Source organism: Bufo gargarizans, chromosome 2 (genome assembly GCF_014858855.1).
Source record: "Bufo gargarizans isolate SCDJY-AF-19 chromosome 2, ASM1485885v1, whole genome shotgun sequence".
Classification (NCBI taxonomy): Eukaryota; Metazoa; Chordata; class Amphibia; order Anura; family Bufonidae; genus Bufo; species Bufo gargarizans.
Genome location: NC_058081.1, coordinates 79,435,173 through 79,459,459, shown reverse-complemented (window position 1 = coordinate 79,459,459; position 24,287 = coordinate 79,435,173). Strand labels below are relative to the sequence as shown.

The 24,287-nt window shown below is 45.9% G+C and overlaps 1 protein-coding gene across 1 annotated transcript in view; it reads left to right on the top strand.

Annotated features, from left to right (window-relative positions):
- KCNIP3 (potassium voltage-gated channel interacting protein 3) overlaps positions 1-24,287 on the top strand; it is an 89,006-nt gene that overhangs the window by 13,844 nt on the left and 50,875 nt on the right. Inside the window, exon 2 of the mRNA XM_044277009.1 lies at positions 12,548-12,597. Coding sequence (XP_044132944.1) covers positions 12,548-12,597 — 50 coding nt within the window. The remainder of the gene's footprint in view (positions 1-12,547; positions 12,598-24,287) is intronic.

Sequence of the window (24,287 nt, the reverse complement as noted above, 5' to 3'; positions counted from 1 at the left end):
CTCTGTACCTAGAAGTCATCTCCGCTCTGATCGGGTCTATAGTAATAATCTGGGGAGTTTCTTTAATAATCTATCAGGTGTTTTATGTGAACAGGTAGGTTGAGGTGCTGTACACTGAATATATGTATGTAGTGCAGTAAGTCTACTGTGTAATGTGCCACTTGTGCAGGAGGTGGGAGACTAGGGGCCCACCTTGCTCAGGGGCCCACCAGGGGATTCACCTGTACCCCTGTGGGACAGTCCGAGCATGGATGTATGGCAAGGATGCAGTTAAACACTATAGGGTATCCCTCTTCATAATCACCTCCCCTAACAATGCGTCATTCCACTCGGGAAACTCTATCCATGGCTCGTGCCTACTGCATCATTCAATTCCCTGTCTGCAGCTGGATCTATATTTAGAAGAGGGGGATAGATAGTGGAGATTTCAGAAGGGCAGAACATTGAAAGATGACACTGCAGGAAGACGATGTCAGATTATTATGCTGCTCATAGGCTATCCCAACACATGACGAAAACATGGCCATCAATGACTTAAAAATGGACATCTTAGAATCAGAAAGTGGGGATGTCACTAATTTGTGAGTTGACAATTTGGGATTAAGAGATGTGTGAAAAATCTGTGCAGGATGGAACGGAGAAAGGTGTATGGGTCAAATGTGGTCACATATTATCAGGAGTCGGACAATAGACTGTAGGATAGAGAGATAGAGAGATACCGTATTTTTCGCCCTATAAGACGCACCTAGGTTTTTGGGGAGGAAAATAAGAAAAAAATTATTTTTAACCAAAAGGTGTGATTTTGGTGGGTTTGGAACTAATGGTGGTCTGTGGGTGGCACTATTACTGGGGATCTGTGAAGGACACTGTTATGGGGGGATCTGTGGATGACAGACACTGTTATGGGGGGATCTGTGGATGACGGACACTGTTATGGGGGGGATCTGTGGATGACGGACACTGTTATGGGGGGGATCTGTGGATGACTGACACACTGTTACAGGGGGGGATCTGTGGATGGCTGACACACTGTTACAGGGGGGATCTGTGGATGGCACTGTTACAGGGGGGGGGATCTGTGGATGGCACTGTTACAGGGGGGATCTGTGGATGGCACTGTTACAGGGGGGATCTGTGGGTGGCACTGTTACAGGGGGGATCTGTGGGTGGCACTGTTACAGGGGGGATCTGTGGGTGGCACTGTTACAGGGGGGATCTGTGGGTGGCACTGTTATATGTGCCATCCACAGACCCCCCACCCCATAACAGTGCCATCCACAGCCCCCCAGCCCATAACAGTGGCATCCACAGCCCCCCAGCCCATAACAGTGGCATCCACAGCCCCCCAGCCCATAACAGTGGCATCCACAGACCCCCCCCCCCTTAACTGTGCCATCCACGGATCAGCTCGCCCACCCGCCCCCCCCCCCCCCCCCGCCTCTGCCACCCCCAGTATACTAATATTACATGTCTTATTCGATTAAAATGTATTAGATATGCCCCCTCACTCCTATATTGCTAATCGTACCTTACATCCTATTCCTAGCTTCTGTAATGCAGGCCGGGCGGCCGGCGCGTCACTCACTGACGTCACTTGCCTGCGCTGCCTGCTTCATTCATAAAGTAGGCGGCGCAGGCACGTGACATCAAGGAGTTACGCTGCCGCCCGCCCGGCCTGCATTACAGAACCTAGGAATAGGATGTAAGGTACGATTAGCAATTTAGGAGTGAGGGGGCATATCTAATACATTTTAATTGAATAAGACATTTAATATTAGTATACCGGAGCGGCGGGGCTATAGTACATTGATTGCACCGCCCCGCCGCTATTCCCAGCCCCCAGCTCCTCCTTCCAGTCCCTCCCCCGGCCCCCGCTCCATACATCGCATCCAGCGATGTTAAATTGTCAGCATTCGCCCCATAAGACGCAGGGGCATTTCCCCCCGGTTTTTTTTGGGGGGAAAGTGCGTCTTATGGGGCGAAAAATATGGTAGATAGATAGACAGATGATAGATATGATAGATAGATAGATAGATAGATAGATAGATAGATAGATAGATAAGAGATAGATAAAGACCAGTGTTTTCTACGCCGGTCTTGATATCCTCTGTGCGGCCAGAGGATGTCCCTAATTCATGGCGAGGTGCAGACCTCGTCATAAATTAGGTTCATCCTAAACTGAAATCTATGGCAACCCCTGAAAGCTGGCATAAATTAAGATAAATGTGCCAGACCCGCTGTCCCTGCCCTATATTATTGGAAAATGGCAAAGGTTGGCGTAGAAACGCCACTTGCGACACATTTTTGGCACAATAGTGGTTAAAAAAAACATATGCACTGTGTTTGCTTTTTTAAATGGGACCCGTCACCTGGATTTTGGGTATAGAGCTGAGGACATGGGTTGCTAGATGGCCACTAGCACATCCGCAATACCCAGTCCCCATAGCTCTGTGTGCTTTTATTGTGTAAAAAAAACCTATTTGATAAATATGAATTAACCTGATAATGAGTCAGAGCTTGAAAATATGACTCTTCTCTGGTCACACAAGTAAGATATGACTCTTTTATGTTAATTTGCATATGTATCAAATAGTTTTTTTTTACACAATAAAAGCACACAGAGCTATTGGGACTGGGTATTGCGGATGTGCTAGCAGCCATCTAGCAACCCATGTCCTCAGCTCTATACCCAAAATCGCGGTGACAGGTTCCCTTTAACGTCATAAAAATGGTGTATGGAGATGATAAATCTCCCTGTAATTCAGTGTAAGCTCCACAAAATGCAGTGCCGCAGATGGCAGACACTAATCTATACAATTGCATCCCCTCACTCCTTCGGTTTCTGCAGTACCCCTGAGCAAGGATTTATCTGCAAACTGCTCATTTCTTCATGTTATGTAATGTAATGTTATGTCATGCTATGTATTGCCCCCAGTACAACCAGGTGTGGATGGCACATCCAGGGTTAAAAACCCTGGTTCAGCCCTTGTAGGAAGTCAGGTGTGGACTGGCTCCACCCCTAGTCAGTCATAGGGAGAGTTTGGAAGGGAGAGGAAGCTGTGACTTGTGCTCCCTCTTCTTAGGCCCAAAAAGCTACAGACACTCACCGATCTCTGCATGACCTACAGAAGGAGAAAGACAAATAAGAGAACCTAGAGTCTGCATGGCAAAGCATTGGAGTCAGTACGGTAACCTGCTCTCTAAAGGTATTAGGACTTTACTGCAGTGAGGGGCACTGTTAGGACACCCTTCACACCTGGGGACGACCTGGCCAGTAATATCACTAAAACCCTGTATCCCTTAATGGACATTACAGCAACCATTGAACGAGTATGATTGCCCGCCATAGATTCTGCAAGAATTTACACTGATAGTAAGGGAAAAGGACCATAACTCCCATCCTTGCCTAAATCTATACATCAATATCTGGGAAGAATTGCAGTGTGTACAGTTGGAACCGTGTTTTGCTCCTATTTTGCACTTCAGTGAAGAGAGATGGTTATTCTGCTACATCTGACCTGATTACCGACTCCTGCACCATATGCCAGCTATTGCACTCTATGCACCAATACAAACACTCAACATCATGATAACCCCAACTACCATCAGGCAGGAGCTTCAACATCAGGCTGTGCCCAGGGGGAAGTATCAGTGCACCCTCCTTTCACTGCACGGCCCTAGAGAGAAACAGTGTGAGGAAAGACACTGTGATTGACTGTAACACCCAGAGCCACTACCACTCCCATCCTCTGCTCTCGATCCTCCTGGGCTGCTGCAGTTCCAAAATACAGTATATTACTGTGCTTCTATCTTCCTCAGTTGAAGTACCAGTTCTACACAGTGTATCTAAACCAGTTACTCTAAAATGTATTTTTTGATGTTAATCTGTGATTCTCACTGAGTGAGTGTGTCCTGGCCGGCAGAGCATCCCTCTACCAACGTCAAAGTGTATAGTATTCTCGCTTCATGACATCACAGAGTACTGCGAGGCCCAGGGATGGCCTGGCCTTGTCTGCTGTTCTTTAAATGCACTGAGCAAAAATATAAACACAACACTTTCGGTTCTGCTCCAATTTTGCATGAGCTGAACTCAAAGACCTGAAACATTTTCTACATACACAAAAGACCCATTACTCTCAAATACTGTTCACAAATCTGTCTAAATCTGTGTTAGGGAGCACTTCTCCTTTGCCGAGATAATCCATCCCACCTCACAGGTGTGGCATATCAAGGTGCTGATTAGACAGCATAAATATTGCACAGGTGTGCCCTAGACTGCCCACAATAAAAGGCCACTCTGAAATGTGCACAGTTTTGCCTTATTTGGGGGGAGGGTGGGGGGGCAGAAAACCAGTCAGTATCTGGTGTGGCCACTATTTGCCTCACACAGTACAACACATATCCGTTGCATAGAGTTGATCAGGTTGTTGATTGTGTAAGAGGTGGACCCAAGGGAGTCCATCGGGATACAGTGAACCACATAAGAATGAATGCACGGACAGTGAGCTGTGTGAACCAAAAGAACTTTACTGACTCTAGAGGAGAAAACTATATACAATATAATGTACACCGGGATCCAGCAGGAACACACAGAGTGAGGTGTGCTCTGGTGTACTGAACTGGTGGTACAATCTCTCTGGGTTGCTAGCAACCCAAGATTGTCCACAGTGGGACCCCAGCCAGGAATTCCCTAATTTAGGTACTGTACCTTTAAGGATTTATATTGTGCCTAATTGCCGCTAAATACGGCAGGATCTCCTGACCAAATACAGAGAACCGAAGCCACTAGGAATCAAGACCAAATTTGGGGTCTGTGTACCTGGGATCTCGGCTGAGGGGCACTGTGGCTCACAGAGGCCAAATACAGAAAAAATCCCACACTATCCCTCCCGGATGCCGATAATGCCCACCGCCCCACCTCAGCTAGACTCCCTTGAACTCCCACGTGGCTATGTGTAACTCCAGATCCGGGATGTGGATCCACTTGCTGGCGCAGTAAAGCTTTAACTGCTGCATCGGCGCCATAACTTGTCCTCACCCTGATTGCAGGGAGGGACCTGAGCTCAGGATTTAAGTCCCATTCAAAGTGCGCACTAACAGAGCGGAAAATGCTTCAGGCTGAGATCTCCAGTGCAGGCCTCAATGGCAGCTTGGTTTTCTTGATGGATGATCCAACGCTGGCCTCAGGGCAGGCAGGCCTCTGGTCTCCTCAGCTCCTGATTATAAACGAAGACCACAGATCCTCTTTAGCAGGCAGCAGATATTCAACAATCGTCCCTTGCTTGCAGTGGATAAAGCCTTCAATCTCTGGCTGATGACAGGACACCTCAGGTAAACATTTTAGCAGACACGTCTGAATCCGTTGCTCTCTAACTGCCGACTCTCTGTCTTCTTAGGGTTGGACGATATCAAAAATATTCAGACGATAACGATATTAAAAAAGTTATCGCGATAACGATATATATCGCAATAAATACCAGTTTTAAAGAAAAAAACACAAGGAGACGTTATACTGTATGGGTGGACACAAGGGGACGTGACGTTTTACTGTATGGGGGCCAAAAGGAGACGTTATACTGTATGGGGGCAGCCACAAGGGGACGTTATACTGTATGGGGGGCATCCACAAGGAGCCGTTATACTGTATGGGGGGCATCCACAAGGGGACGTTATACTGTAGGGGGGCAGCCACAAGGAGACGTTATACTGTATGGGTGTAAGAAACAGTCATGTAATGTGTCTAAGTTTCATTATCCTGGTAAACTGTGTTAAAATTTAATGTATATAATGTATAATGCTATTCTAGTAATACAGATAAATGTAAATGCCTGCAGTATTCGTTTGGTCAGTAGATGGCAGCATAGGACCAATTTGCATTGAAGTTTGCCATAGAGAAAGTGTATTAATGTCGTAGTGGCTCTTTAAAACAGCAGTTAAGTGTTGAAGTGACACGCCCCTTATGATGTCAGCCTGCCTCAGTGTGAGCAGGAAGAATGAGGAAGAGGGACTGAAACTATAACGGCTGCCATCTTGATTAGATAGAAAGCAAGTTCTGTGCTGTGTAAGACGTGTGTGGAGATACTAAAGGATGTTCCTGTGCAGCCAAGCTGTGTGAACTTCAGTCTAGAGACGGATGGAGTATAAAGAGACCGTGGATTTAGTGAAGCCAAGTTAAAAAGGACTGTGTGCAGCAGCTAACCTGTGGAGCTGACATTGGGCTGAGTGGATTGCCCCAAACAGTAAAGAGACTCACAGTGCTGTCGAGGTACCGGACAGTCACTGTAAAATTCTGGATTATATCCATCTGGTTTTCCGGCCTGCTGAGGAGGACTTCTTTGTTGCGGATCCTGCGCTGGTTATAAAGGAAAAGGACGACATCGGGCCCCACCGTGCACTTCCACAAACTGTAAGAGGTCCACTTGGACCACTGGGATAAGGGGGGTGCGCACCCGCTTGAAGTTAGGGTCAGTTAGGGATAGTTCCTGGGACTGCTATTCCTTAGTGTCCGCACCGCGAACACGGACACAGCAAAGGTGGAAATTGTTGTAGTATTTGACTTGAATTGTTCATATTGTTTTATTGTTAACCTGCTTTTATTAATTGATAGTAAATGCAATTTTCTTAATCTTGACTTCTGCGTACGCACTCTTTTCTGGTTGCGGAGTCATACCACCTGCCTTGCTCTCGGTTCACAAATTGGCGTAGTCGGCAGGATCCGCTTACCAGAATGGACGGCGACGCACCCGTTAGGAGGGATGGTGCTGGAGGAAGAATGCCAGCAGGGGCTGTAATGAGTCAGTTAGCAAAGTTTGATGGCAATAATATGTCTGTGAGTGTGTGGGCAGAGCAGATACGAATGGTACAGCGCATGTACCAGACCGCACCAGAAGTACTAGTAGAGCTAGCCATATTGACATTACAAGGAGATGCTAAGACTACAGTGATATTGCGGCCATTTGAACAAAGACAGACATTTGAGCAAGTTGTCCAGATTCTAGAAACTATTTATGGAGAAACCGCATTGCTGGGGTCCCTGCAGGCACGGTTCTTTCAGAGGGTACAAAAGGAGAATGAAAGTCTCCCTCAGTATGCAAATGCCCTACAAGAACTGCTCCGAGATATTCAAGGGAAGGAAAGAGGGGGCTCAACAGCCTTCTGTAACCCTGATCGGACACTCCGTGACCAGTTTGTTCTGGGGATCCGTGATGGCAGCTTGACTGTTGCTATGCAGGACTTTATACGACGGGAGACTGATGCTAAATTTCATGACGTACAGGTGGAGGCCATCTCACGTGCCAATAGTATGGTTCAGAAGCCTCAGACCGCAGTTGGAGTTACATTGTTGCAGGGGGCTAGCTCTGGCCCAGAAACAGTGGAAAAAGGGACAGTTAAAGAGATACTTACAGTAATGCAGAAATTGCAAGAGCAAATGGAACACCTACAAACCAATTGTAATGAGAATTCTATGAGAATTGCAGGCCTCCAGAAAACTAGAGACGAAGGGGTGGGCCGTTCACACCAAGAAGGTCAGAATCACCCACAACCCTACTGGAGGGATGAGGATAGGACCTACCGAAGGGGTCCCAATAATGTAGTACAACTCTCAGGAGAGAACGATGGGGCTTACCGAAGGGGCCCAAACCGATGGCCAGAGCGACGGGAAATACGCTGCTGGGATTGTGGACGCGTGGGCCACATTGCTGCTAGATGTCCAGAGCAGCGACAAGCTTATGAGAGACCGCCGTTAAACTGAAATCCCCTGCTGCAGTAGGGCGGGCAGTAGGGGAAACTGAGAAGGAGATTATGAGAGGAGAATGCCCTGAAGAGGATCTGATCGCTGCAAGTCCCATCATACAGATGGAATTGGAAGGTATTCCGGTTACCGGGATGATTGACACGGGTTCCCAAGTAACGACCCTGAGTAGAGACTGTTACGAACGGTATTTTAAGCGACATGTGAAATATGATCCCCATACATTCATACGAGTGGTCGCAGCTAATCAGTTACCAGTACCGGTGGTGGGAGTGGCCTGGATGAATGTCAGATTATGTGGCCAAGATCTAGGCAAGAAAGGCATTGTGGTAGTACAGGAGTCACATGAAGTAAAGGTCCCTGTCATCTTGGGGATGAATGTGTTAAAAGAATTGGATCAGATTCTCTTTGAAAAGAAAGGTCACGGTTATTGGAGAGAAACCACTAGCCATCGGCCTACTCAAACGGCCTTCCAGCGGCTGGTCCGAACATGTGGCTTACAGAAAAGTTCAGATGCACAGTGTCCTCTTGCTCGAATTTCAGTCCCTCTGCATACAAAAGTTACGTTGCCACCCAGACGGGAGATGATAGTGTCCATGCCTGTAGGCACCTGTAGGAAACTAGAGGGTATAGCTGTGTTGATAGAACCACTGCCGACAGCCGGAAGAAGTGTTGATCCGCTAGTAGCCCGTTCCTTGGCAGTAGTCCGCAATGGGAGAGTACCCCTCCGATGTGTGAACACTCAGGATCAGAGTGTAGACCTAGCCCCAGGAAGGCTGCTGGCTAACCTCTATGTGACTCCGGAGGAAGTGAGGAAAGCGACCCCGATGCAGTTGAGTCTGGCTGAACGAGGTGAATGGGCCGTAACCGTGTCTATGGGGGAAGGCGAGAACCCCACCCCTAAATGGAATGGCGGTGCAATTCGAGAACAGATGAAGATAGAGACTTCTTTGTGTTCTCTGGAACAGATCCGGAAGGTAGATGAACTGTTATGGGAAAACCGCACAACCTTTGCACGTCATGCTGAAGATTTTGGATGTACGACAGGGATCTACCATGAGATTCCCACAGGAGACACCCCTCCAATCAGAGAGCGCTACCGACAAATTCCTCCACAGATGTATCAGGAGGTGAAAGAACTGTTGACCCAGATGCTGCAGAATGGGATCATTCAAGAAAGCCAAAGTCCCTGGGCAGCTCCAGTGGTACTAGTAAGGAAGAAAGATGGGTCCATTCGGTTTTGCGTAGACTATCGAAAGTTGAATACCTGCACCGTACGAGATTCCTACCCCTTACCTCGGATTGAGGAGTCCCTTTCAGCACTAGGAAGAGCCCGCTACTTCTCCTCACTAGACCTGGCTAGTGGGTATTGGCAGGTGCCAATGGCCGAGAAAGATAAGGAAAAGACAGCCTTTATCTTGCCCATGGGACTATACGAATTTAACCGGATGCCCTTTGGATTGACAAATGCACCTGGAACGTTCCAACGATTGATGGAGAAATGTCTTGGTGACTTCAACTTTGAATTCACTCTCATCTACTTGGATGACATTATAGTGTACTCTGCAACCTTTGAGGACCATCTCCGCCAGTTGGGACAAGTATTTCAACGATTGCGGGAACATGGGCTCAAACTGAAACCCAGTAAATGTCGGTTGTTTCAATCTGAAATTGATTACTTGGGTCATTGTGTATCAGGAGAAGGGGTGAGGCCGTCAAGGGACAAGATAGCGGCTGTTCAAGACTGGCCGACACCGACTACCCTGCGAGAAGTGAGGGCGTTCCTGGGAGTAGCCGGCTACTATCGACGGTTTATTAAGGACTTTGCTAGAGTAGCAGCGCCACTTAATGCTCTCCTACGAGGCACCGCCGGGGGTCCGAAGAACCGGTCTGTGAAATGGGGCCCTGAACAGGAACACGCCTTCCAGGCATTGAAGGATGCTCTTACAACGGCCCCAATCTTGGCGTATGCTGATTACCACTTGCCCTTCCAGCTATATACCGATGCAAGCCTGTATGGTCTCGGAGCGGTGCTCTCTCAGTTCCAGGATGGCCAAGAGCGTGTCATAGCGTATGCCAGCCGATCCTTGCGAGATTCTGAGAGAAACCCTGACAATTATAGTTCATTTAAGTTAGAACTGTTGGCACTGGTATGGGCCATGACTGAGAAATTCTCTGAGTATTTGACCGGAGCTGAAGTCTTAGTACTGACTGACAACAACCCATTGGCTCACCTGGAAAATGCCAAGCTCGGGGCTTTGGAGCAGAGGTGGATAGCCCGAATGTCTAAGTTCAATTACCGCATTAAGTATCGGTCCAAGACAGAGAACCAAAATGCCGATGGACTTTCTAGGGTAACTACCCAGGCCCCCAGCGGAGACGTGGATCATGAGTTGGAGCATGTGGAGATGCCTGACTTCAGCAGATTTTCACAAGCCTTGGTCACTGCTATGCAGTGTGCAGTGGAAGGGACCGAAACGGCTCCTTTCTTTGGCCCCTCACTACAGGAATGGGTGCAAATACAGCAGGCCCATGAGGGGCTGGCGAAAATGATCAAGTGTGTTGAGAAAGGCAAGAAGCCCTGTAAAGAGGAAAGAGAACGACTGACCCATGAAATGCTATTAGTCCTGAGTCAGTGGGAAAAGTTAGAGATGAAAAATGGAGTGCTATGCCGAAAGGTATATCTGCCTTCTGAAATCGACATTTGTTACCAAATCGTAGTGCCTAGTGAACTGGCTCAATCATTGGCTCTTGAGGCTCATAATAAGAATGGACATTTTGGTCATGAGAAGACCTTTCGTTGGCTACAGCGACTGATTTACTGTCCAGCTCTCCGTCAAATGGTCGAAGGAGTATGTCATAGATGTCGAACTTGTGAGATCCATAAGGCAATAGAACAAAGAGCTCCCCTGCAAACCATAGTGACCCAGGAACCTTTGGAGATCGTCATGATAGACTACCTAATGGTGGGCCCATCCAACAGTGGGCACCAGTACTGCCTCGTAATGGTGGACCACTTCACCAAATTTGCGGTGGTGACCGCCACCAAGGACCAGACCGCTGAGTCAGCAGCTCGAGCCCTATGCCAAGATTTCATCCGAGTGTACGGGTGTCCACAACGCATCCACTCTGACCAAGGGGCTTGCTTTGAGGGACATGTAATGAAAGAAGTTCAACGTATCTACGGGATAAAGAAGTCGCACACGACTCCATACCATCCCCAAGGAAACGGAGCCTGCGAACGATTTAATAGAACTCTGCTACAGATGGTGCGGACTTTGGAGGAGGACAAGAAGTTACAGTGGCCTCAGTTCTTGTCTGAGATGGTGTGGGCCTATAACAATCAGGTCCATTCTACAACGGGGTATTCTCCTTATACTCTCCTCTTTGGACGGTCTGGGCGAAGTGTCGGAGAGTTACAGTTAAATGATGTGGATGGGTTCCCTCCAAGAGATCCAGCCTCCTGGGTGCGAGCACACCGGCAGAGACTTGAGACAGTTCATCGATTGGTGCGGCAGCGTCTGCAAGAAAATTCTCATCCTGATAAGACCCCGGTGCAAAGGGCACCATTGCAGCCAGGTGACCTGGTGCTGGTACGTGTCAAGAAGCCTCAAGGAAAATTGGAAAGCAGGTGGGAGGCTGTGCCATATCGTGTAGTTGCCCGCAAGTATGCAAATGGGCCTGTGTACGAAGTTCAGAAGGAAGGAACTGATTGTGTCCGAGTACTTCACAGAAATATGTTGCGCCTGTGTCAATCTGAAGAAGCAAATTGTGATGGAACTGATAATGTCAATGAGCTCCCACAGTCCGAGACTGGTGGTGTGGAATGGGCTTACGATGATGAGGATGATTGTTGGCCAATCCCCGCTCCTGAGGATGTTCCACCTGTGACTAGTGTGCCCCCAGCCTGTGCCCCCTATGATGCGGAGTCTGCTGGTCCTTCTCAGCCTATGGCTACAGTACCCCAGAGTATACCAGTGGTTCTCAGACGCACCACTAGACCAAATGCTGGCATTCCCCCTGTTCGGTATGCGCAGGACGAGTTTATTTGGCCTGCCATACAACGGTACATTACCACTCTACATATAAGAGTACAGCCCTCTGGATATTCAGTCATTGGCAGGGACTGCCAATCTTAAAGTGGGGGGGAATATGTAAGAAACAGTCATGTAATGTGTCTAAGTTTCATTATCCTGGTAAACTGTGTTAAAATTTAATGTATATAATGTATAATGCTATTCTAGTAATACAGATAAATGTAAATGCCTGCAGTATTCGTTTGGTCAGTAGATGGCAGCATAGGACCAATTTGCATTGAAGTTTGCCATAGAGAAAGTGTATTAATGTCGTAGTGGCTCTTTAAAACAGCAGTTAAGTGTTGAAGTGACACGCCCCTTATGATGTCAGCCTGCCTCAGTGTGAGCAGGAAGAATGAGGAAGAGGGACTGAAACTATAACGGCTGCCATCTTGATTAGATAGAAAGCAAGTTCTGTGCTGTGTAAGACGTGTGTGGAGATACTAAAGGATGTTCCTGTGCAGCCAAGCTGTGTGAACTTCAGTCTAGAGACGGATGGAGTATAAAGAGACCGTGGATTTAGTGAAGCCAAGTTAAAAAGGACTGTGTGCAGCAGCTAACCTGTGGAGCTGACATTGGGCTAAGTGGATTGCCCCAAACAGTAAAGAGACTCACAGTGCTGTCGAGGTACCGGACAGTCACTGTAAAATTCTGGATTATATCCATCTGGTTTTCCGGCCTGCTGAGGAGGACTTCTTTGTTGCGGATCCTGCGCTGGTTATAAAGGAAAAGGACGACATCGGGCCCCACCGTGCACTTCCACAAACTGTAAGAGGTCCACTTGGACCACTGGGATAAGGGGGGTGCGCACCCGCTTGAAGTTAGGGTCAGTTAGGGATAGTTCCTGGGACTGCTATTCCTTAGTGTCCGCACCGCGAACACGGACACAGCAAAGGTGGAAATTGTTGTGGTATTTGACTTGAATTGTTCATATTGTTTTATTGTTAACCTGCTTTTATTAATTGATAGTAAATGCAATTTTCTTAATCTTGACTTCTGCGTACGCACTCTTTTCTGGTTGCGGAGTCATACCACCTGCCTTGCTCTCGGTTCACATGGGGGCAGCCACAAGGGGACGTTATACTGTAGGGGGGCAGCCACAAGGAGACGTTATACTGTATGGGGGCAGCCACAAGGGGACGTTATACTGTATGGGGGCAGCCACAAGGAGACGTTATACTGTATGGGGGGCATCCACAAGGAGCCGTTATACTGTATGGGGGGCATCCACAAGGGGACGTTATACTGTAGGGGGGCAGCCACAAGGAGACGTTATACTGTATGGGGGCAGCCACAAGGGGACGTTATACTGTAGGGGGGCAGCCACAAGGAGACGTTATACTGTATGGGGGCAGCCACAAGGGGACGTTATACTGTATGGGGGGCATCCACAAGGGGACGTTATACTGTAGGGGGGCAGCCACAAGGAGACGTTATACTGTATGGGGGCAGCCACAAGGGGACGTTATACTGTATGGGGGCATCCACAAGGGGACGTTATACTGTAGGGGGGCAGCCACAAGGAGACGTTATACTGTATGGGGGCAGCCACAAGGGGACGTTATAATGTATGGGGGCAGCCACAAGGGGACGTTATACTGTATGGGGGCAGCCACAAGGGGACGTTATACTGTAGGGGGGCAGCCACAAGGGGACGTTATACTGTACGGGGGCAGCCACAAGGGGACGTTATACTGTATGGGGGCAGCCACAAGGGGACGTTATACTGCATGGGGGGGGACACAAGGCTACGTTATACTGTATGGGGGGGACACAAGGGGACGTTATACTGTATGGGGGGGACACAAGGGGACGTGACGTTATACTGTATTGGGGCCAAAAGGAGACGTTATAATGGACTATGTGGCAGCAGCCAGCAGGATACATTATACTGTATGGGGGGAGTGTGTACAGGGTGCATGCAGCAGTGTAGCATGTAGCAGAGCAGGAAGCCTGGCAGGGACTCGGACGGTGACACAGTCTCTGGCTCATTCGATTCTTTTAACTAATAAACTCTCAGACGATTCTCTGAGTCCCTGCAATAACTGTACATTGTAAGTCCCTCCTGACCTTCGGTTCACTGGAGACTGAGCCGACTCAGCAGTTGCTGCTGTACTCAGCCTGGGGGCGTCGCCTGATTCCGACGTGAGACGTCGTGGGCGGAGACAGCACATTCAGAGCAAGCAGGAGGAGCCGCTGCTGGAAGAAACTGGTAGATACTGATGGGGGAGGGCAGCCGCGGACGCAGTTTTTAAAGCGATGACATCATGAAATATACCGCGGTATTTAGGAAACAGCGATATCGCCATATCGCTTTTTTTTTTTATACCACGGTATATCGTGATACCGGTATATCGCCCAACCCTATGTCCTCCTGCCACTTCCTTTCTCCAGCCCCTCTAGCTTTTCCCAGAAAGTTAGGACATGGCAACAAAATAACAAAATGCAAAAAATAAATAAGAAACTACTTTTAACAGTCCATTTCAATAAGAAAGCAAATCCTGTGCAGCTATAGGATTACTTTTCTTTTTATATTGATTTTCAACATCTCATTAGTTCTAAGGGGGCTGCCCGACTAAGGGCCTCTAGTGGCCAGTCACACAAACTGCATGTTATATCACTCATAGCTTATTCAATGTTGTCACAGATGTTTTCAATTGGAATATCATATGTCTCATCTTGGGGGCCCCAAATGGTGACCCCCTCACATTCCACTCTACTAGGAATCCCTGCCGTGGGCCTTGTTGTCCGACGTAGTTGAGAAGGGGGTGCCTGACTTGGTTCCACCATACTCAAGGGTGACACTGGATCAGTTATAGTTCACCGGGGAGGAAGTCCCTCTGGATAGGACCCGGGCACCGCCTACCACTCATCTGTCATCGCCCCTTTCTGGGAAACCGGTTCACTCCTGGGCGGAGTCTGCTCTCAAAATCGGCACAACCGTAGCATTTTTCTATGTAAATTTCTAAAAGGACCTCCGCCTCCCCCCTCTGGTTCAACCTTGTAGACGGGTATATCGGAACCCACTTGGCGCCAAACTACAGTTGCAAGAATAAGTATGTGAACCCTTTGGAATGATATGGGTTTCTGCACAAATTGGTCATAAAATGTGATCTGATCTTCACAACAATAGACAATCACACTCTGCTTAATCTAATAACACACAAAGAATTAAATGTTACCATGTTTTTATGGAACACACCATGTAAACATTCACAGTGCATGTGGGAAAAGTATGTGAACCCCTAGACTAATGACATCTCTAAGAGCTAATTGGAGTGAGGTCTCAGCCAACTGGAGTCCAATCAATGAGATGAGATTGGAGGTGTTGGTTACAGCTGCTATGTATAAAAGGTACCCTGTTAGCACTTTATCTTCACATCCCTTAAAGAAGCTTACTTGAAACGCGCGTTGGGGCTGCTGATCATCACTCTGGTATTTATTCATTTACTACTTTGTCTATTTACACTGTCATTCTTCTGTATTTTGCACATTGCACTTTACACATAGATATGTATTTAGCTTAGTGTAGCGTTCTATGGGTCTTAGGTCAGAACCTTTCACTCTTTACCCATTTGGGCATTTGTTACTTATGGATTTTTGTACCTTTTATGACCTATTTATTATACATTTTATCATGTTATCCAGATTGTGATTTTCTATGTATCCTGTGTGTTTATCTACTGCTGTATTGTATGTATTTAAATTTATATTTTTATCTATTATATTGTTGAAATAAAGTATATTCATTATCAGTTGTGCCATACTTACTTATCGATGTTAGATAGTGGACATTGGTAGCGGGTGCCTGGCTGCAGAGTGGACGCCATCTTTAAGGACCCGACATGTGCCGTACATTTACGGGGGATGCCGGAAAGGGGTTACTAGTCACATGATCAAATTTGTATAGGACTTTCTTTCTGCACGGACACTGGACCTCGTGCAGGTACTTTGGCAGAGAGGGTTTGTGTATGCCAGCAAGCAGCTGGGTGAGGGAGGGTCTAGTGGTGTGCAGTTCTGGGGTACATGCTGAATGACGACTGGCTACATTGCTATAGTGTTTTGTGAGGGAGGGGTACTCATTACTGTGAGGGGAGGGGGCATATGGCGCATTCTGGGGTCATGAGGGTGCAGATCTGTGTGTGGGGCTTTATGGGGTGTAAATCTGTGAGGGAGGGCCGGAATCAACAAAATGTGACTGTGTTAGCACATTATTACAAGATTTGGGGCCCCACTTTTGATTCTACCCAGGGTCCCATTTAGTCTAAAACCAGGGGCGGTGCCGGCTGCTATAAGTGCTTCCATCAATATAGATTGAAGCGCTTATTGCTGGAGCGCAGGCGAGTCATCTCCCTGCGCTCCTTCTCTCCTCCAGGCCCTGGCCCAGCGGTGATGTTATGACGTGTGCAGGGAGATAAGCTGCAGTAAGTGAATGAAAGGACTGTGATCCAGCAGTGATAGCTATGTTAGGGGGCCACTGGGGGGTCATTATATTGTGTGAGTGCCCCTTACACAGTATAATGAGTAGTGCCCCCCCACACACAGTGTAATGACCCCCACTGCACCCCTTTCAGTATAATCATCTCCAATGACCCCCCATACAGTACAATGACCCCCCCCCCCCCCCCCAGAGCCTACATTCAGTATAATGACTCCCGGTACCCCCATACAGTATATTGGGGGTCACTAGGGGTTATTATACTGTAGGGGGTCAATATACTTTCTGGGGGCACTGGAGGTCATTATACTGTGTGGGAGCCACAGGGGGACATGTCACTGTAAAAAAATGCTACAATGGGGCCCACTGAGATTTATCGCCCAAGGGCCCACATGAACCTGGAGCCGGCCCTGGCTAAGATGTACCATTTTTGCCAAAATTGTGCCACAATTCTAGCGTAAAAATCTGTCTCGAAGTAATCCAACCAATATTTGGTATAGAGTTAGAGAAATATGTCTGTTCCTGCACCCCTGTGATAAATCTGGTGCAGGTCTAGACAGCGTCTCTAAGCTTACGCCATCTATAGGATTAGTAAATCTGGGCCCAGGTATCACCACAAAAAAGCTGCAAATATTATTTACATGGCCGTTGTGGTTTTTAACCCCTTCAGGACCAGGCCATTTTTTTGCAAATCTGACATGTGTCACTTTATTTGGTGATAACTTTAAAATGCTTTTACTTATCCAAGCCATTCTGAGATTGTTTTCTCGTCACATATTGTACTTCATGTAAATTTGAGTCTAAATATTAAATTTTTATTTATTAAAAAATACCAAATTTACCCAAAATTTTGAAAAATGCACAATTTTCTAAATTTACATATCCCTGCTTTTAAAACAGATAGTGATACCTCATAAAATAGTTATTATTTTACATTTGCCATATGTCTACTTCATGTTTGGATCATTTTGTAAATTACATTTTCTTTTTTTGGGACGTTAGAACGCTTTTGGGAAGTTTAGAAGCAAATCTTGAAATTTTTCAGTAAATTTCCAAAACCCACTTTTTAAGGATCAGTTCAGGTCTGAAGTCACTTTGTGAGGCTTGCATAATAGTAATCCCCATAAATGTCCCCATTTTAGAAACTACACCTCTCCAGGTATTCAAAACTGATTTTACAAACTTTCTTAACCATTTAGGTGTTCCACAAGAATTAAAGGAAAATGTAGATGAAATTTCAGAATTTCCCTTTTTTGGCAGATTTTCAATTTTCTCCAGTAACAAAGCAATGGTTAACAACCAAACAAAACTCAATATTTATTGCCCTAATTCGGTAGTTTACAGAAACACCCCATATGTGGTTGTAAACTGCTGTATGGGCACATGGCAGGGCGCAGAACGAAAGAAACGCCATATGGTTTTTGGAAGGCAGATTTCACTGGGATAATTTTAAGTTGCCATGTCACATTTGAAGACCCCCTGATGCACTCCTAGAGTAGAAACTCAAAAAAAATTGCCCCATTTTGGAAACTACGGGATAAGGTGGCAGTTTTTTGGGTACTATTTTAGGGTACATATGATTTTTGGTTGCTCTATATTACACTTTTTGTGAGGCAAGGTAACAAAAAATAGCTGTTTTGGCACCGTTTTTATTTTTTCTTATTTACAATGTTCACCTGACAGGTTAGATAATGTAGTATTTTTATAGAGCAGGTTGTTACTGATGCAACAATACCAAATATGACTTTTTTTGGTTGGTTGTTTTAGTTTTACATAATAAAGAATTTTTTTTTAGTGTCTCCATATTCTGAAAGCCATCATTTTATTTATTTATTGGGCGACTGTCTTATGTAGGGGCTAATTTTTTTTCGGTATGAGATGGTACTATTTTAGGGTGCATATGACTTTTTGATCGCTTGGTATTACACTTTTTGTGATGTAAGGTGACAAAAAATGGCTTTTTTTACACAGTTTTTATATATATTTTTTTTACGGTGTTCACCTGAGGGGTTAGTTCATGTGATATTTTTACATAGCAGGTTGTAACGGACACGGAAATACCTAATATGTATACTCTTTTTTATTTAAGTTTTACACTTTTGAAACAAAACAAATCATGTTTTAGTGTCTCTATATTCTGAGAGCCATATTTTTTTTTATTGTTTTATGTAGGGCTCATTTTTTGCGGGATGAGGTGACGGTTTGATTGGTACTATTTTGGGGGGCATACGCCTTTTTTATCACTTGGTGTTGCACTTTTTAATTTACTTTTTCTATGGCGTTCAGGTGAGGGGGTGGATCATGTGATATTTGTAGAGCCGGTCGTTATGGACGCGGAAATACCGAATATGCCTGGTTTTATTTTTTTTTCTATTTTTTTTTTACAATTTTATGTGTTTTATTTTGGGAAATTTTTTCATTTGAAACTTTATTTTTTTATTATGAAAAACACTTTTTTTTTACTTTTAATTTTTATCCCACTCTGGGACTTCAACTTCTGGGGTCTGATCCCCTCTGCAATGCATTACAATACAACCTGTATTGTAATGCATTGGCTGTCAGCACTCGTACCCTCTGTGAACCCTCTGCATGCAGCGGTCAGCTTTGACCACGGCATAAAAGGGGTTAACACGCTGGCATCAGAGTTTTCACCGATGCCGGCGTATGCAGCAGGGGCCTGGCTGTCAGTGACTGCCAGGTCCGTGCCGCTGATCGGGCAGGTGCAGCTCCTTCTCCCGCCTGATCAGCCCACCGTACATTTACGGCGCTGGTCCTTAAGTCACGTCCACCAGCGCCGTACATGGACATGTTAAGGTGTAAAAGATGCATGTACGATAAAAACTGAAAATGCTCCTGTTCAGGAAGAGGAGATAAATTGTTTGGTCTTGAAATGGTTGATATCCACCTTCTCTTTTCTATCACTGAGACAGTTACTTACCCACATACATACATTTTCCCCCAATCCAGGCATTCTCATTTTATGGACTAACCTTTTATGTGGCACAGTATCAAATGCTTTGAAAAAATCAAGATCCAGTGACCCTTGTTGTCAAGAGAAACCAATCACAATATAGCTTTTATTTTGCTTCCTTCTCTGGAGTAGGCTGGTCCTGCTTCCTGCCACAAGGGGGAATTCCTGTGAGGACGTAGTATGGAGGGGAAGCACAAGTAGAGCTCCTGCTCCTGGAAAAGATTCTCCAGAGAGATCAATTATTATTCTGCCTCAAGTGAATCCTTTAGAATACAGACAGCAGAGTGAACAGCTTTAGCCAGTACCTACAGACTGTGCTGTGAGGTGAGGGACTATGGCTAAGACATCCATCACTACACTACTAATAGGCCAGTACTACATAGTGCTAACTGAAGCCATCCAACCTGTCTCCATATCCTTACTGGTGCCACAGAACTGCACTTGGAAACTGTTGCTATTGACTGTATCAAATGAATCTACGTTGCACAAAGACTTTTAATTCTGTCCTTATCCTTCAATACTACATTTCCACTGCACCGACCAACGGCCTGAGGGAGTACACCGTGACACAACACTTCATCAGGGCCACTACCACTCGTATGTATGTGTATATATTAGGGTTGCACCGGGTATCGAACTATCAATACCCAATTGATACTTTTGTACCCAGATCCATCCGATACCAGAGAACATGACATGAGCCGCTCTCAGCGTGCACCATGTTATCCTTAGCCTGCACAGTGGAGAAGGAGGTGGTCCCTGCTTCCCCACTGTGATGCGGTTGCCACTGCCACCAATTAAAAAAGAGGGGAGGAGGAGGGGCTGTGGCCACTGCGCCACCAATGAAGATAATTAACATGGTTAACCCCTTAAGGACTCAGCCCTATTTCACCTTAAGGACTTGGCCATTTTTTGCAAATCTGACCAGTGTCACTTTAAGTGCTCATAACTTTAAAACGCTTTGACTTACCCAGGCCGTTCTGAGATTGTTTTTTCGTCACATATTGTACTTCATGACACTGGCAAAATTGGGTCAAGAAAGTAAATTTTTTTGCATAAAAAAATAACATTTTTACCAAAAATTTTGAAAAATTAGCAAATTTTAAAGTTTCAGTTTCTATACTTCTGTAATACATAGTAATACCCCAAAAAATTGTGATGACTTTACATTCCCCATATGTCTACTTCATGTTTGTAGCATTTTGGGAATGATATTTAACTTTTTGGGGATGTTACAAGGCTTAGAAGTTTAGAAGCAAATTTTGAAATTTTTCAGAAATCTTCAAAATCCCACTTTTTATGGACCAGTTCAGGTTTGAAGTCATATTGTGAGGCTTAGATAATAGGAACCTCCCAAAAATGACCCCATTCTAGAAACTACACCCCTCAAGGTATTCAAAACTGTTTTTTCAAACTTTATTAACCTTTTAGGTCTTCCACAAGAGTTAATGGCAGATTGAGAAACAATTTCAAAATTTAAATATTTTTGAAAATTTTCCAATATAATCATTTTTTTCCAGGAGTAAAACAAGGGTTAACTGCCAAACAAAACTCAAAATGGGTTGCCCTGATTCAGTAGTTTGCAGAAACACCCCATATGTGGTCGTAAACTACTGTTTGGCCGAACAGGAGCACATAGAAGGAGGGGAACACCATATGGGTTTTGGAAGGCAGATTTTGCAGGACTGGTTTTGTTTATACCATATCCCATTTGAAGCCCCCTGTTGCACCCCTTGAATAGAAATTCCAAAAAAGTGACTCCATCTAAGAAAGTACACCCCTCAATGTATTCAAAACTGGGTTTACAAACTTTGTTAACCCTTTAGGTGTTCCACAAGAGTTAATGACAGATGGAGAAACAATTTCGAAATTTCTATTTTTTGGAAATTTTTCCAATATAATACATTTTTTCCAGAAGTAAAACAAGGGTTAACTGCCAAACAAAACACTAAATGGGTTGCCCTGATTCTGTAGTTTGCAGAAACACCCCATATGTGGTCGTAGACTACTGTTTGGCCGAACAGGAGCACATAGAAGGAGGGGAACACCATATGGGTTTTGGAAGGCAGATTTTGCAGGACTGGTTTTGTTTATACCATGTCCCATTTGAAGCCCCCTGTTGCACCCCTTGAATAGAAATTCCAAAAAAGTGACTCCATCTAAGAAAGTACACCCCTCAAGGTATTCAAAACTGGGTTTACAAACTTTGTTAACCCTTTAGGTGTTCCACAAGAGTTAATGGCAGATGGAGAAACAATTTTGAAATTTCTATTTTTTTGAAATTTTCCATTTTAACCCTTACTTTATTACTGGAAAAAATGGGTTAACAGCCAAACAAAACTCAAAATGGGTTGCCCTGATTCTGTAGTTTGCAGAAACACCCCATATGTGGTCGTAAACTACTATTTGGCTAAACGGCAGGACATAGAAGAAGAGGAACGTCATATGGTTTTTGGAAGGCAGATTTTGCCGGACTGGTTTATTTACACCATGTACCCTTTCAAGCCCCCTGATGCACCCCTAGAGTAGAAACTCCATAAAAGTGACCCCATCTGGGAAACTACGGGATAAGGTGGTTGTTGTTTTGGGACTATTTTAGGGGTAAATATGATTTTTGGTTGCTCTATATTACTCTTTTTTGAGGCAATGTAACAAAAAATTTAAATTCTAAAATTGTTTCTACATTCGCTATTTAGTTTTGTGGAACACCTAAAGGGTTAACATAGTTTGTAAAGTAACTTTTGAATACCTTGAGGGGTGTAGTTTCTTAGATGGGGTCACTTTTTTGGAGTTTCTAGTCTAGGCTACATCAGGGGGGCTTCTAATGGGACATGGTGTCCAAAAAAAAACTGTCCATTAAAATCTGCCTTCCAGAAACTGTTTGGCGTTCCCTTCGTTCTATGCCCTGCCGTGCGGCTATATAGCCATTTACGACCACATATGGGGTGTTTCTGCAAACTACAGGATCAGGGCCATAAATATTGAGTTTTTTTTGGCTGTTAACCCTTGCTTTATTACCGGCAAAAAGTAACCGTTTTTATTTTATATTTTTAACACCGTTCATCCGAGGCGTTTGGTCAAAAGTTATTTTTATTGCGACGACTTTTACGCACGCGACGATGCCCAATATGTATGGCTCTCAGACTTTGGAGACACTAAGCAGGCATCCTAAAACTGCGGCCCTCCAGATGTTGTAAAACTACAATTCCCACCATGCCCTGCTGATGGCTGTAGGTTGTCTGGGCATGCTGGGAGTTATAGTTTTACAACATCTGGAGGGCCGCAGTTTGAGGATGCCTGCACTAAAACTAATATTTTTTGGGGGAAAAAAAATTGTTTCCGTGTCTCCAAAGTCTGAGAGCCATAGTGTTTTATGTTCTCTAGTGAACTGTTGGGGATTATAAAAATTTAGTACTCCATGGAAGTGTGATAATCCCTGAAGCAATCGATAACGCAGAGGCCCGGATGATCGGGGCACGTGTCGCACTGAGTGGTGGTGTCCTTCCGTATCCCCCTCCTGCGACACACTCTGCACTTTTTTTGGGTTCATCCCTTCTTTCCAGTTTGGGGGACCACACCTGGAAAGTGTTGGCCAGGGACGATCCGGGCGCCTCCAGTTCCCGAGGTACTCCGGCCTGCTCTTTCCCGGTCCGAAAAGATCAGGGCCTTGAGGACTGCCTCATAGAACTGGAGGAATGTCCCTGTGCTGCCAGCGCTTCGGGATAGTACAAAAGAGTTGTACATGGCAACCTGTACCAAGTAGACCGCAACTTTTTTGTACCATGCCCGGGTTTTGCGCATGGCGTTATATGGCTTGAGGACTTGATCAGAGAGATCAACTCCTCCCATATACCGATTGTAGTCGACGATACAATCGGGCTTGAGGACCGTTGCCGTGGTACCTCGCACAGAGACTGGGGTGGTGCTGTTACCGTGGATTGTGGACAGCATAAGGACATCCCTCTTGTCCTTATACCTGACCAGCAACAGGTTTCCACTGGAAAGTGCACGGGTCTCACCCCTGGGGATAGGTACCTGGAGGGGGTAGGCAGGGAGGCCGCGTTGATTTTTCTGCACGGTCCCACAAGCGAACGTGGATCTGGCGGCAAGGGACCTGAACAAGGGAATGCTGGTATAAAAGTTATCCACGTACGAGTTTCCCGCTAACACCCAGAGTGGGGGGACATTCTGGGGGTTGAATACGGGAATCTCGCCCCTCGTACACACGAAATTTGTAAGTGTACCCTGAGGTACTCTCACAAATTTTGTATAGCTTCACGCCATACCTCGCCCGCTTTGTGGGAATATATCAGCAGAAACTGAGTCTCCCCTTGAACGCAACGAGAGACTCATCAACCGCGACCTCCCTTCCAGGTACGTAGGCCTCCATGAATTTGGCCCCAAAGTGATCGATGACCGGCCGTATCTTATACAGACGGTCATAGGCAGGATCACCTCGGGGTGGAAATGCTGCATTATCGGAATAATGCAGACATTTCCGGATAGCCTCAAACCGGGGACGTGTCATGGCCATACTGTACAGTGGGGTCTGGTATAGGACGTCCCCACTCCAGTATTGCCTGACACTGGGTTTTTGGACTAGACCCATATGCACCATGAGGCCCCAAAATGTCCTCATCTCTGCTGCACTGACCGGCGTCCAGCCACCGGGTCTAGCCAAAAATGAGCCTGGGTTTTGAGCGACGAACTGTTGGGCGTACAGATTCGTCTGCTCCACCATCAGATTCACCAGTGGGTTACTGAAAAAAAAACTAAAAAAGTATATTTCAGTAAACCCCACTGTGGGAATCTGGATTCCAGGATTGCCAGCAAAATCCGGAATCTCAGGCTCAAAGTCCACTGGGGGACACCAGCTAAGTTCATCGGCAGGGGGCTCCGGTGGGGGGGAGTCTGGGGTCTGATAGATGGATCAAAGAAAGTTTGGAATAAAAGTGCTTTTTTTTTTTTTTTCCTAACTAACTTTTCCCTTCTTTCCCTGCCTAACGGTGCCTCTCCCTCACTGACCCTAACCTACCTGGGTGGCGACGG